This window comes from Puntigrus tetrazona, chromosome 17 (assembly GCF_018831695.1).
Source record: "Puntigrus tetrazona isolate hp1 chromosome 17, ASM1883169v1, whole genome shotgun sequence".
Classification (NCBI taxonomy): Eukaryota; Metazoa; Chordata; class Actinopteri; order Cypriniformes; family Cyprinidae; genus Puntigrus; species Puntigrus tetrazona.
Window position 1 is genome coordinate 18,187,042 of NC_056715.1, and position 15,000 is coordinate 18,202,041.

Below are 15,000 nucleotides of genomic sequence, written 5' to 3' on the forward strand. Positions count from 1 at the left end.
GTGTGTGTGTGTGTGTGTGTGTGTGTGTGTGTGTGTGTGTGTGTGTCTGTATGTGTGTGTGTGTGTGTGTGTGTCTGTATGTGTGTGTGTGTGTGTGTGTGTGTGTGTGTGTGTGTGTGTGTCTGTATGTGTGTGTGTGTCTGTATGTGTGTGTGTGTGTGTGTGTCTGTATGTGTATGTGTGTGTGTGTGTGTGTGTCTGTGTGTGTGTGTGTGTGTGTGTGTCTGTATGTGTGTGTGTGTCTGTATGTGTGTGTGTGTGTGTGTGTCTGTATGTGTGTGTGTGTGTGTGTGTGTGTGTGTGTGTCTGTATGTGTGTGTGTGTGTGTGTGTGTGTGTGTGTGTGTGTGTGTGTGTGTGTGTGTGTGTGTGTCTGTATGTGTATGTGTATGTGTCTGTATGTGTGTGTGTGTCTGTTTGTGTATGTGTGTGTGTGTGTCTGTGTGTGTGTGTGTGTGTATCCCTTAAAGGCACATCAGCAGAAAAAATTCATGAACTTTTTCCAGTTTGTTTCGTTTATTACTGTGCATCTGCTTTCATAATACCTGTATTCTAAAAAAACATTATAAAAATAAAACCACCTTGAGGTCTGACCGTAGTAATTTCATTTTGACTCTTTTTGCACAAAATAACAAAATAACTGCTGATTCAAAAAAAGAAGTGAATTACTTGCATATTTGTTCTGAAACGCTAACGTTTTTTTTAAACACACTTTTGTATCGCAATCATCAAATTAATGTAGAAATGACATACTGTATATATTTAATGCACAATACTACCAATGTCTCAAAGCTGTGCTATTCTCTCTAATATTTAACCGTTGACTAACCGTTCAACATTTATAATAGAATTCAGAGCTTGAAGAAAAATAGCTGATCCTAATTAAAGTGAACTTTTAAACAATCATCTCATAAATCACCATTATTTAAGAGATCTTAGTTTCCCTGTAGGAAGTCTGTAGATATCGTATAAAGTTATTATATTTATAAAAATAATTTATTTAATATTAAACTGTTATTGTACATGTTTTTATTGTTATTATAATAATTGATCCCTTTTAATGGAGCATATTGAAATCCTCCTCTTAGACCGTATTCTTGGTGTATTCTACCAGTTTTTGTTAACTTGTTTTGTGCGTTCAATAACTCATAAAAAGCAAAACAAAAAGGGATTTCTTTGTTGACGCGACATATTACATAACTGTGAGGAAACAAGAATGAGCTGCATGATTCAGATAACAGAGGCTGGGCTTCGTGACTGACATCTGTGTTAATTGTACTAATGAAGCAGCTGGACGCTTTATACACACACACACACACACACACACACACACACACACACCCCGCGGGAGGAGTGTAGTTTAGACATCTGCCCACCAGGTCCATGAAGCCGACATATGCTGCAATCTCACTTCACACCTCGCTGCTACATGACAAAGACCAGCTCTATCGCTCGAGTACAGTAATATCTTGAAGACCTATAGTCAGAATAGGTCTAAACACACAGTTACTGTACTACGTCTGTGCATTCAGGTCTTATGAAAGAAGTGTCTGCTGTATATACACTGAATGGAGCAGAGCACGCTGTTCAAATGATATACATAACACCATAATAAGGGCTTCTGAGTCATAGCTGTATATACACTGACATATAAAAGTTTGAGATCAGTAAGTGTGTTTGTGTGTGTGTGTGTGTGTGTGTGTGATAAATGCAAAAATACAGAAAATGAAAGAAAAAAAAAAAAAACTGAAGTATTATTAAAAGTTACCGTTAAAAAGTTTCGTCGGATGACCGACGAATTGGGATCTCGCTTCGAGAGACCAATCTACTTCGAGTGTATCTAAACGAGCCAATTGAAGATTGGCATGCGCTAATCGCATCCAGCTGCCGCCGAGCGTGACTGTTCTGCTCCAAAGACGATCTACGAGTGTTGGAGTACGGCGTTTCAGCGGAGGTCGTTTTCCTGCGTCGAGTGGATTGCCACAATCAGGCTGCACTACCCCCCTGTTTGAGTGCAAAACGGCTATCCCCTGTTGCCTCAGCACTAAAAGAGCATTCGCGGGTGCGTCTTTTTAAAGATGGCGTTACGTCTGGCAAACTCGACGCGTCTTGGAAGATAGCGTGGGTCTTGCTTCAGACGACGTACACCCATGTGTTTCTGGATGCGGTTGTTACCTGGTGTTAGGTGATGGTCACAATCGTTGCCTTGTGTGCCTGGGCTTAGCACGCTGAGGTGGCGGTTGTGGATGAATCACTTCCTTGCGGGGAGGTGGTCATCTCGGAGTGATGGGCGGGCTCTGTCACCTTGAAAAAGGGGGCGGAGCTTGTGTTTGCTCGACTTGGTTCTCATCCTGGCTGCAGACAGGTGGGCTCCATTTCGCGTTGTGACACAACGTTTAAACTCTGCAACCAGTGGAGCTGCAAAAGGGGCAGTCTGGACCCTCACGTGGGGTATCAGCTGTACCCTCTTGGTCTCTCACTGCTTCCCGGGCCCTCGAGGCTGGATGATTGGCGCTTCACGCCATTCACATTCCAGGAGTGTGCAACCAGGCAGCCGACGAGCTGTCGCGAGCTGCACTACCCGGAGAATGGAGACTCCATCCCCGGGCGGTTCAGCTGATTTGGGAACGTTTCCGAGCCACTCAGGTAGACCTGTTTGCCTCTCCAGAGACTTCCCATTGCCCACTGGCACACAGCTGGCTGCGGGGCCTTTGCAAGTATGTATTTCCCCAGTGAGCCTTTTTGCACAGACACTGTGCAAGGTCAGGGAGGCAAGGAGCAGGTCTTGCTAGTAGCACCCTACTGGTGAAGACTTGGTTCCCAGAACTTGTGCTCCTCGCGACAGCCCCTCCTTGGCCAATCCCTCTGAGGAAGGATCTTCTGACTCAGAGACGGGGCACCCCTTGGCACCCGCATCCAGACCTCTGGAAACTCCATGTCTGGTCCCTGGATGGGATGCGGAGGCTCTAGGTGACCTACCTCAAGGGGTAGTTGACACCCATTTCTTCGGCTAAAGCGCCGTCCACGAGACAGGCCTATGCCTTGAAGTAGAGCCTGTTCGTCGAGTGGTGTTCTTCTCAGGGTGAAGACCCCCGGAATTGCCCTATCAGTCGTGCTTATCTTCTTGCAGCAAGGGTTGGAGCGAAGGCTGTCTCCCTCCACCCTTAAAGTCTACGTGGCTGCAATTGCTGCAAATCATGACCCCATAGATGGGAGGTCTGTGGGTAAGCATGGCCGGATTATCAGGTTCCTGAGGGAAGCCAGGAGGTTGAATCCTCCACGGCTCCCAACAGTACCCTCTTGGGACCTGTCTGTAGTGCTGACAGCACTGCAGTAGGCTCCGTTTGAACCTTTGCCAGCAGTTGGGCTAAAGTTCTTTTTATCTATGAAGGCATTGCTCCTGCTCGCATTGGCCTCCATCAAGAGAGTAGGGGACCTGCAGGCTTTTTCGGTCGACGATTCGTGCGTACAGTTGGGCTCGCGGATTCCCAGGTAACACTGAGGCCACGGCCCGGCTACGTGCCCAAGGTTCCCACTACCCCCTTCAGAGACCAGGTGGTGAACCTTCAAGCGCTGCCCCTGGAGGAGGCAGACCCAGCCCTGACGTTGCTTGTCCCGTCTGAGCACTAAGATGCTACGTTGACCGGACACAAAGCTTCAGGACCTCAGTCCAGCTCTCGTTTGTCACTGAGGCCGGCAGAAGGGGAGTGCTGTCTCCAAGCAGTGGATGGCTCACTGGATAGTGGACGCCATTACCCTAGCCTACCAAGCACAGGGTATGCCATGCCCCCCCCCCAGGTTGCGGGCACACTCAGCAAGTGTTGCATTGTCCTGGGCGGTGGCTCGTGGCACCTCGCTGACAGATTTGTAGAGCTGTGGGCTGGGCGACCCCCAACACGATCGCTAGATTCTATAGCCTACGTGTGGAACCGGTAGTCTCCTGTGTTCTCACCTCAAACGGGTAGAAGCACTGAGAGGCCCGGTTTCGGGTCGGCTTGTTAACCGCTCCAGAGCGTCCATACAGTAGACCTTGTCGAGCTCCTCCATTCCCCTCGGCAGCCAGATGTTGCGGAGCATCCGGCGCCAGGCCCTCTCGATGAACCGGTGAGGGCTGGGAGCCATGTAAAGTACCCCAAGAGGACTTTATGTGTGTATTTCCACGGCATAGCCTTAGAGACCCGTGTTTCCTCGGCAGACTCTGCTGAAGGGGCCGGGTCACTAGCTCGGCTCCTCAGCGAAAACCTGAATATGCACTGCACCCGCTGCTTATTTATACCCGCGCTGTGATCAGCGGCAGCTGGATGCGATTAGCGCATGCCAATCTTCAATTGGCTCGTTTAGATGCACTCGAAGTAGATTGGTCTCTCGAAGCGAGATCCCAATTCGTCGGTCATCCGACATGTGACGTCTCCGTTCCCTTCTTCAGGGAACGAGGGTTACATACGTAACCAAGACGTTTCTTTTTTTAAAGAAATGACTACTTCAGCAAGAATGTGTAAATTTGGAAATCTTCGCTCATACATTGATGAAAATTCAGCTTCATTCACAGAAATAAATGACATTTTAACATGCATAGAAATCTGTTCTTTGATATTGTATTAATATCACACAGTACTATTGTATTTTTAATCAAATGAATGCAGCCTTGGAAAGCAGAAGATGCCTTTTTTTAAGTAAATCAGAAATACCAGGTTTTGCATTAATTTTCAATGAATAAAGCATGCTTAACCGTGAAAGTGAGTGTGTGTTGTCTTGACGGAGCTCGGGTCTCTGAACGGTTGCCTGCGGTTCTCTCGGAGCACGTCTAAAGGTTAGCTGGGATTTAGACAGACGCTCCTCTGTGAGCGCTCCCAGGACGTCCCGGCCTTCATCCACCTGCGTGTGACTCTCTACTCGCTGTCAGCTTGATTCGTCAGACAAAGATCTGAAGCGATGGCTTTCAGTGAAATAGAAGGACTCCAGCGAGCATCTGTCCTTTATCAGTAGTTTTCCGTTTAAGGAAAGGCGTTGTTTAAATCAGTTCACATCCCAAAGATGTGTTTGATGTGTTCAAATATATTTTAGTAGAATTGCAATCATTGTTTTCAGTAGGTCTTTCTGAAACTATACAAAAAAATGGTGGTTGAAATAATTAACTGAAATGCCGTATTATAAAAATAAGCACTTTTACCTGAAGCCCGTATTTAACGCATAACCCTTTAAAGGGATATCAATAAATGTCACATTGCATCTTATAATTTTAACCAATATTAAAATGCGTTATAGTATATGCACATTCCCTTTTAGACGGTTATTGGTGGTTTCACATATCTGAATGCATTATACTTTCTAAAGCTGTATCAATGAATAGATATTAGATTATTAAGACTGTTACTACGGTGATTCATACAAGGCATAATGTGTGCATAAAAATACTTGGCACTTAAAGCGGTGTATGAATCTGAATATACTAAATGGATATTTTGTTAACCGTTTGGTTGATGAAAATAGTTCCAAACAAAGATATAAAAAAATAAATCGTCTACTTAATGATATTCTAATTCTATGACCAGCACGTGTGTGTGTTTCTCTCTCTCTGTCTCTGTGTGTTTGCGTGTGTGTTTGTGTGTGTGTGTGTGTGTGTGTGTGTGTGTGTGTGTGTTTCTCTCTTTGTCTCTGTGAGTGTGTGTGTGTGTGTGTTTCTCTCTCTGTCTCTGTGAGTGTGTGTGTGTGTGTGTTTCTCTCACTCTCTCTGTCTCTGTGAGTGTGTGTGTGTTTCTCTCTGTCTCTGTCTCTGTGTGTGTGTGTGTGTGTGTGTGTGTGTGTGTGTGTAGGAAATGTTCCGTTCTCTGCCTCTCATCACTCTATGACGTGTTGAAGCCAGACTCATGTTCTGAAGGTGTTAACATGGTGGTCCGAGCGTAGGAGCTGTCCATCCCCGAGGATTTAAAGGAATGATTAGAATGCAGGACACACACACACAGACCTGACAGACACACAACACACCTCTCGTCAGATCTAATGTTACATATTAGTTTCTGGATAACACTACGCTTCCTAACACAGCTGGACATTACAGAAGATCATTAATCAAATAGTTCATAACGGAACTTTTTATTTTTAAATTTTTATTATTTATTATTTTATTATTTATTTTAATCATCTTTTATGTAGAGTTTTATATATATAGATTTACTAAAAAATAAATCAATAAAAAAATATATAAAAATATATATATATTTATTTATTTATTTATTTATTTATTTTTAATGCTTCATGACAAATGGGTTGTAATAGTGGCAAAAATAGGTTTAAATGAATTATTTTGGGATAATTCTGAGAATTTTGGGGGCTGCAATGACCCTTAAAAAGACGAAACTTGATGTAGAGCGTGTGTTTCTGATTTCCACCTGCTCGTGGGTTTGGGACAGCCTCAGCTCAGCAGTGGAGTATTTCAGGGCTTGTGTTTCCTCAGAAATGGAGAACACAGGAACACTTTTTTCTTCTCAGCCTCCTGAACTTGTCCCTCGTCCAAGACTTCTTCTTCACGAAGCTAATCGACAAGCTCTTTTGTGCTGCTTACCTAAACAGACTCTTCACGCTGAAGTGTCTCTGGCTTTCATCTAGGCTGTCCTCACAACTAAACTCCAGTTCACCTTCCTGTCTGAGAGAACCACATGAGCTGTGCTGTCTGCTCGCGGACCTCCACGACGGGATTCATGAATAAAATCCATGCGGTGATCTTCAGTACGGCCTAATGAAACCTCGTGAAGTGTAGCAGTGTTTTGTTTCTTAGATATCTGTGAGCGCTCCAGCAGCCAGGCGTGACGTGTTCCTGAACAACAGCTGATATAACGTCACTTTCTCTCGCTCGCTGATGCTCAAACTCAAAAACCCAGCACTTCTATCTATCCTGTCATGAATCAGTCTGGACTGTAAACATGGCATCATTTACTCACCCCTGTGTCAGTTTTAAACTGGACGACCATCTTTCTTCTGATGAACCAAAAAGTGTGTTGTTTATTACAAGAAATGTCTCGGTAGCAGTAAAAATGAATAACCCTTTTAAAGCTCTTTGCTAATCATTATCAAGTAAATATGAGAATATCTTTAACATTGTTTGTAATAATTAAAACGTTCAGATGCAATTTTATCAGGCTTTAAAAGGGCCTATGCATAGTAAAATTACTCGACCTAAACACAGGTTCTGTATTTTTACTGTGTATAGGCCCTTAAAATTGAAATAACTTGACATGAATATAAGAGCCTGATTACAAATGCAAATTTTTAATTTCTAGACGAACACCTGCTGAACTGAAGCAACTTCGCTTTCTTTGATTATCATGACAATAATTACATCAAAAATCAGGCTTTTCAGGGAATGTTTATCTGTTCATCTCTAAACTATCATTGCAGCAATAGATAAATAAATACATACATTGACCGCAAAAAATACTCTTCTTATTTTTGTTTATTTAGGTCTTTTGTTCAGCCAAAATATTAAAAAAGCATCTAAAATCAAGGCGGGTAAAAATGTAAATAATTACAAAAAATGTCCAAATGAGTTTTGCAAATTTTGCATAAATGTATTTCAAACGGGAAAATTTTAATTTGAAACTGCATTAATTACATTTTTTGCTTAAATAATATTCCTAAAAAAACATTGTCCAGAAAATCCTTCGAGATTTACAAATTTCTAGATACTCTGGTTGAAAGCTGGATAGGTTTTTTTTGATTAGCTCTATTTTTCCAAACCTTATTTCATACGTAAGGCTTTACGGGGTTAACATGCATTTCCGAATGTGTCTTTTTCTTAAAGCCTGAACTTGTTCTGAGCCTTAGAGAGACCGAGTGCATAATTTAGGATCTATTTTAAACACTCTTTCTCTAGTTTTCTCTAGTCTGATGAGTCAGTGACAGTACAGGAGATCAGAGGCCGTGCTGCAGGAAGTTGTTTATTAGTCTCAGCCGAGCGGGGCCTGAGGTCTCGTGGGTTAATGGTCTGCTTGGAGCTGTTCCACGGACTCATTTGTGCAGATTCATTTGGCTGGTCTGTTTGATCCTGCCTCATCTGGATTCTGCCGAGCAACTTTTACGAATTCCTATTCATCAGACTGAGTCTTGAACTCTTGCTGAGCTCTGCTCTCTACGTATATCCCTCTCGTAGCACTTTCTGAAGACCTCCTTTAAGGCACGTGAGAATCTCGTCTTAAGTGGTGCAGCGAGATAACGCTCACTCAAAGGGTCATGCATTTTTCTAATATTATAATATTTCCTAATGTGCACTTTTTTACTTTGAACGCTGTCGTAATTTAGAAATAAATACAAATGTTCTGCCTTGATTTTCAATGAATTTTATCCATACTTATTTTTACTGTTATAGCTGCTGAGTTAATTGGGAAAAGTGTTGATTATTGCATTTATACCATTGCATTTATTGCGTTTTATGCCTGTCATTGCATCGCAAGGACTTTTAGTAAAAGTGCAAAACACAAACCGTTGAATATGTTGCTGCATTATTGTTGAGCCATGGTTTTTTAAATAAAAGTTAAAGTATGTCATATTGCAACTGGTTTTGCATTACAAAGGTACTTCAATGAGTTTGTATGTTAACATTTTATATCAGCTGATGGAAGTAGTAAATTAGTAATTAACCGTTTTCACTATATTTTTTTACAGTAAAATTTTGGCAACTTAAAATTTTGGCAACTTTTTTTTTTTTAACAGTGAAAGAAACCACAAACAAGTAATGAAAATGTAATAATTTAATAAAAATGTAGTAATAATAATAGCAATGTAAATGCGTTCATCCCATCTCTGAGCTGCATTAAACATTAAAGCCGCAGTAAAAGTCATTCAAAAAATTGGATTTTGCCAAAACTGCTTTTATTTGATTGCTAGCCACCTGTACTGATATCATTTCATAACTGTTTATTAAAAATGTTTTACATGATTTACATTTGCATTTTTGAAAAGGCTAGAAAAGCTGCTCTTATAAAGGTTGAAAAATTCAGTGGAAGTCTAACACGGTTTTATTCATGTTTTTATCCTGTATTCTCTTTGGAAGCTCTAAGTGACTCAAAGCTGGAGGAAATCCCACCCAGTGTGTATTCAGCTTTACTATGCATGTTTGCTCGGTTCACATTCCATTTCACCCGTTTTAGTGGATTAGATCTGCTTATTTTAATTTATTATATCATCATTGGCTTCACAGCGCACACGTGATTCTGAACTTTTCTTCCTCGGAGGACGCTGAACGTTTCATCTCCAGCTACTATGCACATATTCTAATATTGCACAGAGTTTGTGTGGTATGTTTAGCGTGGTTGTGGCTAGCCGATCGTAATAACTCGTTCAACACACCCAGAACATTGTTCCAGGCCTACAGAGTCCGAGCGCCCGGCGTGCACGGTATCAAAAGAGCCCTGGGGATTTTTAAAACACGCTTTTGGGTTTGTTGAGGGGAAACCCACTGAAAAGTGTTTAATGGTAGCCAACTGGAAAGCATCTACCGCTGAGCTTCAGTCGAATGTTTCGCTGCTCCAACTATTTAATGCATCGCAAATGAAAGATCTATTCACCGAGAGAGAAATGAAAAGGCACTCTGCTGTTATTTCATGACGGCCTGAACTTCAGCTCATGTTTTGGTCATAAAGTGATGAACGTTTCCTCCTCAGGTGTTTTTTCTTTGCCTATGCTATATATACAGGGTTATTTTTACAGGTGTTGGATATGATATGCGGTAGTGAATTTCTCATTGCATTTTTTTTTTGTCCAGCGATTATATAATAACCTCTGCATTTATGTATTTGAGCTTGATTTTAGTCGGTATGGGCATTGTTATCTTGGACAGTCTTTTTTTATGAATGCCACTAACAATCATTATATCACGCACACTGAAGTTTATATTGTGCACTCCTTTTTTGGTGATTTAGTAACACCCAAGGCACTTTTTAAAGTTACCGTTATTGCACAATAGTTTACATTCATGTTGAGCGCAACTGCGGCTCTGAACTACTGTGCAGTGTTGTTCTGGAGAGGAAAGCAGGCGATGGATCAGAGACCCTGACCCCGGTGACCTCACACAGATGGAGGGAGTGAGAGGGAGGAAAAGGGAGTGTTGTACACACAGACCTGAACAAACAGTGGAGGATGAGAAATTCCTCCAACAGTCCTCCGTGGGCCGGATGTTCTCGCTCCAGCAGAGCCGGGTGTGGTGGGATCTGTAAACACTGCCCTTTGATACGAGCTGGAGAACCGTACTACAGTAATCTAGACCTGAAAATGTGTATACAGTATGTAGACTACCGTGCTACTATTAGCGTGCATGTCACAGGAATATTAGCCAGTTATTAGTAGCACATATTAATGCCTTATTTTACACAACCTTATTCTACACCTGACCCTGATCCTATCAGTACCTAATATATATAAATAATACTTTTGTTTTTTCTCGCATTTTAATGACTTTATTCCAAATTGAACAACTTTAATCTTGATGTTTTAATTTTTTGCATAGCCGTAATTTTCTATTCGAGTATATCGTTAAATGCAATTTTTGTACCACACACACTTTTTTTTTTTCCAGTCTTCAGTGTCACATGACCCTTCAGAAATATGCTGCTCATTTATCAGTTATTAAAATTGGTTGTTGTTGTTTTTGCTGCTTAATATTTATAACCTTTTTCTCTGATTAATAAAACTGCATTATACATGTATTTAATTTCATTTAAAGCATCCTTTCTGATTAGGATTATACAACAAATAAACATTTCCATTTCAATAAATATTAAAAGGCACAAGATTAATAATTATACATTTTTCTTAAACATTCAGCTTTTAGCAATAAATAGTTTAACATACGTTTTTTTAAATTGTAATGATATTTCACAATATTATTGTTTTTAACTGTATTTTATGAAGAAGGCACATCAGAAGAGCAGGAGACGCTTCAATCAAATCATTAGAAATGCTAATTCTTTCAAACTTTTGATCAGAATTCAAACGTGTCCCTTTTCCTTACAGTGACCAATAAGAAGCCGGCGCAGGCGTTCCTCACGAAGGTGAAGCAGTTTGAAGGCTCCTCGTCTTTCGTCAGGAGATCACAGTGGAGCATCGGTCAGCTGCGGCAGGTCAATGGCATCGACTCCGTCAGAGTGAGTTCACGGCCTCTTTCTGCGCCACATGTTTGATGCCATCGATCTTTGACTGCCTTTTAATCGTCCAAAAACCTTCAGGATTGCCCAGAGTTTGACTTGGTGTTTGAGAACGGATCGGACCAGTGGACCGCGGGCTCAGCCGGAGAGAAGTGCATGTTTGTCCAGATCCTGCATCACACGTGTCAGCGGTTCCCCGAGAAGAAACCGGAGTTCATCAACTGCCACTCCAAACTTCTGGGAGGTAAGACGTCCCGTTTTGGAAGGGTTTTATTAAAATTTTGGTAAGACTTCTAAAGAATACCATCCTTGTCAATCAATCTGTAACGATGTGAACGAGACGAGAGACATCGTGCAGAGCAACTTTTATTAAACAGAGACGTGGTCAATAACGCAGACACGGACAGCAGAACATAATACAGCGCTGAACGTAATACAGCGAGCAAAACAAAGACACGATAATAGTCCAGGCAGGGGCAACCAAAGCCTGTCTGATTGGTTACAGCTGTATGCATGCAATGGATCATGGGAAATGTAGTCCAGAGTGATGTGTGAGAGTTAACACAGTGACCTCTGGTGGCAGTTGGTCAGAAGTACATGAACTAGATTCGTGAATCAATCAATCAATCAATCAATCAATCAATCATTGAATCGATCAGCCAGAGGGTCTGTATATGCATCGGGCTGATAATTGTAAATAGTGGCTGGTGAAACTATCGTGGTAATATTAACAAAACAACAGCTTTTTAAAATGTTTCTTTCGGTTTTCTTGTTTAGATGTTTGATTATTGCTGTAAAATCATCATCTTAAAATCTGACTTTCAAGCTTTATTTAAATGTAAACTATACTGCAAATGAAAAATAAATTACTCGTATAATATTCTTCCTAGTTGCAGAAAAACTGCGTAACAGTCTTTATTATTCAAGCAAATTATTTATTCCAGCAGATCTGTTTTGTTCTGCTAATCATGAAATCTTGTCTGAGTCTTTGTTTCTAGCTGTACTTCATGGACATGATTAATGGAGGGTTTTCTTTTACTATAATTACCCTGACATTCACTTTATTTCTAAAATAACTATAATAACCTTACATATGAATTTTAAATAATCACAGTGTTGGCTAGTAATCCATTTTTTCTGCTGCCACCTTATCAAACATTTTTAAAGAAAAACTCCACTTTTTGGAAATTGTTCAACTCCCCCAGAGTTAATAAGTTGAGTTTTTCACTGGCAATCATTGATGTGGAGTAATATCTGTAGATTCTTCACACATTTGTTCTGCGTTGTGAGTGTAGACGGTTCACGTTCATACACTACAATTAAAGTGTTGGTGTGTCGAGGAAGGTGCTGAGGCTATTTTAACTATGTTCTGGGGGAAGCTCCCTCCTTCTCTTCCCTGCCACTTAGTCCTCCCACTTAATAAATAACAGCTTTTAGCGTTGCTGCTTGTCTTTTATTCTTTTAGTGGCAGAAGGGACTGTTATTGTGGGAAGTAGAGTCGAGGTTCCTGAGGGTCAGATGCCTGCTTCTGTTGCCTGGCAGAACTCAGTGAAGCTGAGCAAACATGAAAACACCTGACTGTGAGCTTAAAGACACGCATATGAAGAGTTACGATGGATATGAAGATGTATAATGGTTTTTAGTCGTGAAAGTTCTTTTATAGTGGCAAAATCATTTTTAGTTTGTTAAATTAGCACTAAGAAACAAAAAAAAACGTAGAAATGTTCGTTTAAAGGCTCTTTGGGGAGCCATTCATTCCCGTATATTTGTATTAAATTTTTGTTTGTTTATTTGTGTTGACTTAGTTTAGTTATTTTATTACTTTTTAACAAAAATCTTGCCCTGACAATTGTTTAAATAAATAAATTAAGGCAATAATTGATTAATGATTGTTTTAAAGTTTAAACCATAAAAATCACAATCACATAATCCCAAAATGTAATTCCTGAGCATATAGCGTATATTTTTTTGTCGTTTGAGATCATGGAAGCGAGGAGATGACTCTGGCCCCTCCGGTTTAAGTCTCACACCAGTGCAAAACAAACGGCGTGAAGCTGCTCAGGTGTGGGACGTAAACTGTGGGGATCCATGTCACCGCTGGATCCGTTTCGTTATTACGCTGGATAGAAGAAATGACGTGCTGTGCTCTGATGGGCTTTCAGCTTTCATCACATGCTGTAATGGACCATTTAGAATGTGATTTTCAGATTTTCATCATTGTGTTGTAGCTCTCTTGAAAGCTATCTACGTTAATAAGCTGCATATGACAGCATCTGTGAGGTGAAACGCGCCTGTTTGCTAGGTTAACTGATTTCTGAATCCAATAGTTTTATTACTAGCGAAGGTCTATTTTCGATCAACTAGCGCTGTAGCGTCTACGAAATCAATACGTTTTCCAAAGCTCGAGCTCAGATCAGACATATACCAGCTTGACGCCACCGCCACCAAAGCTTGTAACGTCATTGGTTTTGGAGCAGTGGTTAAACTCTGAAGTTGTTATTAACCTGAACTGTTATGACGGTGGCTATCTGCTTGCCGGACAGTTGTATTGATCTCAGAGAGAGAACTGACTTTGTAAGATGTTGGTTCAATGTAAAAAATAGCTTAAAAATTTTGCTATGTTGCTGTAGCTTAGCTTGCTATGTTTCCTAGGGCTAATGAAAAGTAGCTGTTAGCTTAGCTAATTATTCTTTTACCCTCGAAGGGCTTAAGTGAATATCCATATGTGACCCCGCAGCGCAAAACCAGTCTTAAGTCATGGGGTATATTTGTAATGATCTGTTATATCTATTATTATCTGACTTATCTAAAGTCATTAGGATATTAAGTAAAGATCATGTTCCCTGAAGATATTTTGTAAATGTCCTACTGTAGATATATCAAAGCTTAATTTCTAATTAGCAATATGCAGTGCTAAGAACTTCATTTGGACAACTTTAAAGGGGATTTTCTCAATATTTGTATTAAATGAACTTAAGGAATGCTTTTTGACCCACTCAAGTAAGACTCATCTTTATTTGTAATTCCGTAATTATTTCTATTGTCTGTTTTTGCCTATTGGTTGAACAGAAGACGCAACGCTGGGAAATAAAGCATTCACATCTATGTCAAGTTGAAACTCTATCAAAACCTAACAATCCTTTGGCAAAATGTCACTCTGATGACAAAATGATACACACTTGCATCATATGAGTGCACTTTCAGATTAGCAGAAACACACCAATAATGTTTAATTTCTGTTCTTATTCAGTTCTTCAGGTAGCATTCTGTGAAGCTCAATGCAACACTTACAGGTTTTGTTTTTTGTTTTTTCCAACAAAGGTTTTCAAAACAACCAAAAATGAAAGTATTGAAAGGTTACAAATGACATTCAACTCAATACTGCACAGTACAGTACTACACTTTACAGTACAGTGCAGTAAAGGCAGTAGAGAAAAAACAGTACAAAAATAAAAACATTGATGTTACCTCAGTGTTTCCGCATGTCTCTTCCATTACCTGAAGAAGAGGCAAGCAGGCATGTAGTAGGCAGTCATTTCGCTCCATCTCCAAGCGGAAAAAAAAACGGTATATACTATACTGTTTTAATGTCAGTATAGTATAGCTGCAATAAGGATATCTTTAATTGTACTTCAGCATTAAGAACAAAAAAACTGTTCTAATTTAGACTTAGTATATCAGTTCAGTACACTAACAGTACAGTGGCAGGACATTTTATTAAATACATAAATATAAAAATGTATTTGTAGTAAACTTGGCATGATAAAAATTTTCAATAGATTGAAGTAAAGTGCTATTTCTGTTATTATATTTACTTGTTTTTCACAAGGTGTAACTGCTAGCACACATTTCTGTTTCTCCCGGTG

At 40.4% G+C, this 15,000-nt stretch overlaps 1 protein-coding gene across 1 annotated transcript in view; it reads left to right on the forward strand.

Annotated features, from left to right (window-relative positions):
• stxbp6 (syntaxin binding protein 6 (amisyn)) overlaps positions 1-15,000 on the forward strand; it is a 31,745-nt gene that overhangs the window by 10,643 nt on the left and 6,102 nt on the right. The window contains exons 3-4 of the mRNA XM_043262224.1: positions 11,004-11,134; positions 11,216-11,378. Coding sequence (XP_043118159.1) covers positions 11,004-11,134; positions 11,216-11,378 — 294 coding nt within the window. The remainder of the gene's footprint in view (positions 1-11,003; positions 11,135-11,215; positions 11,379-15,000) is intronic.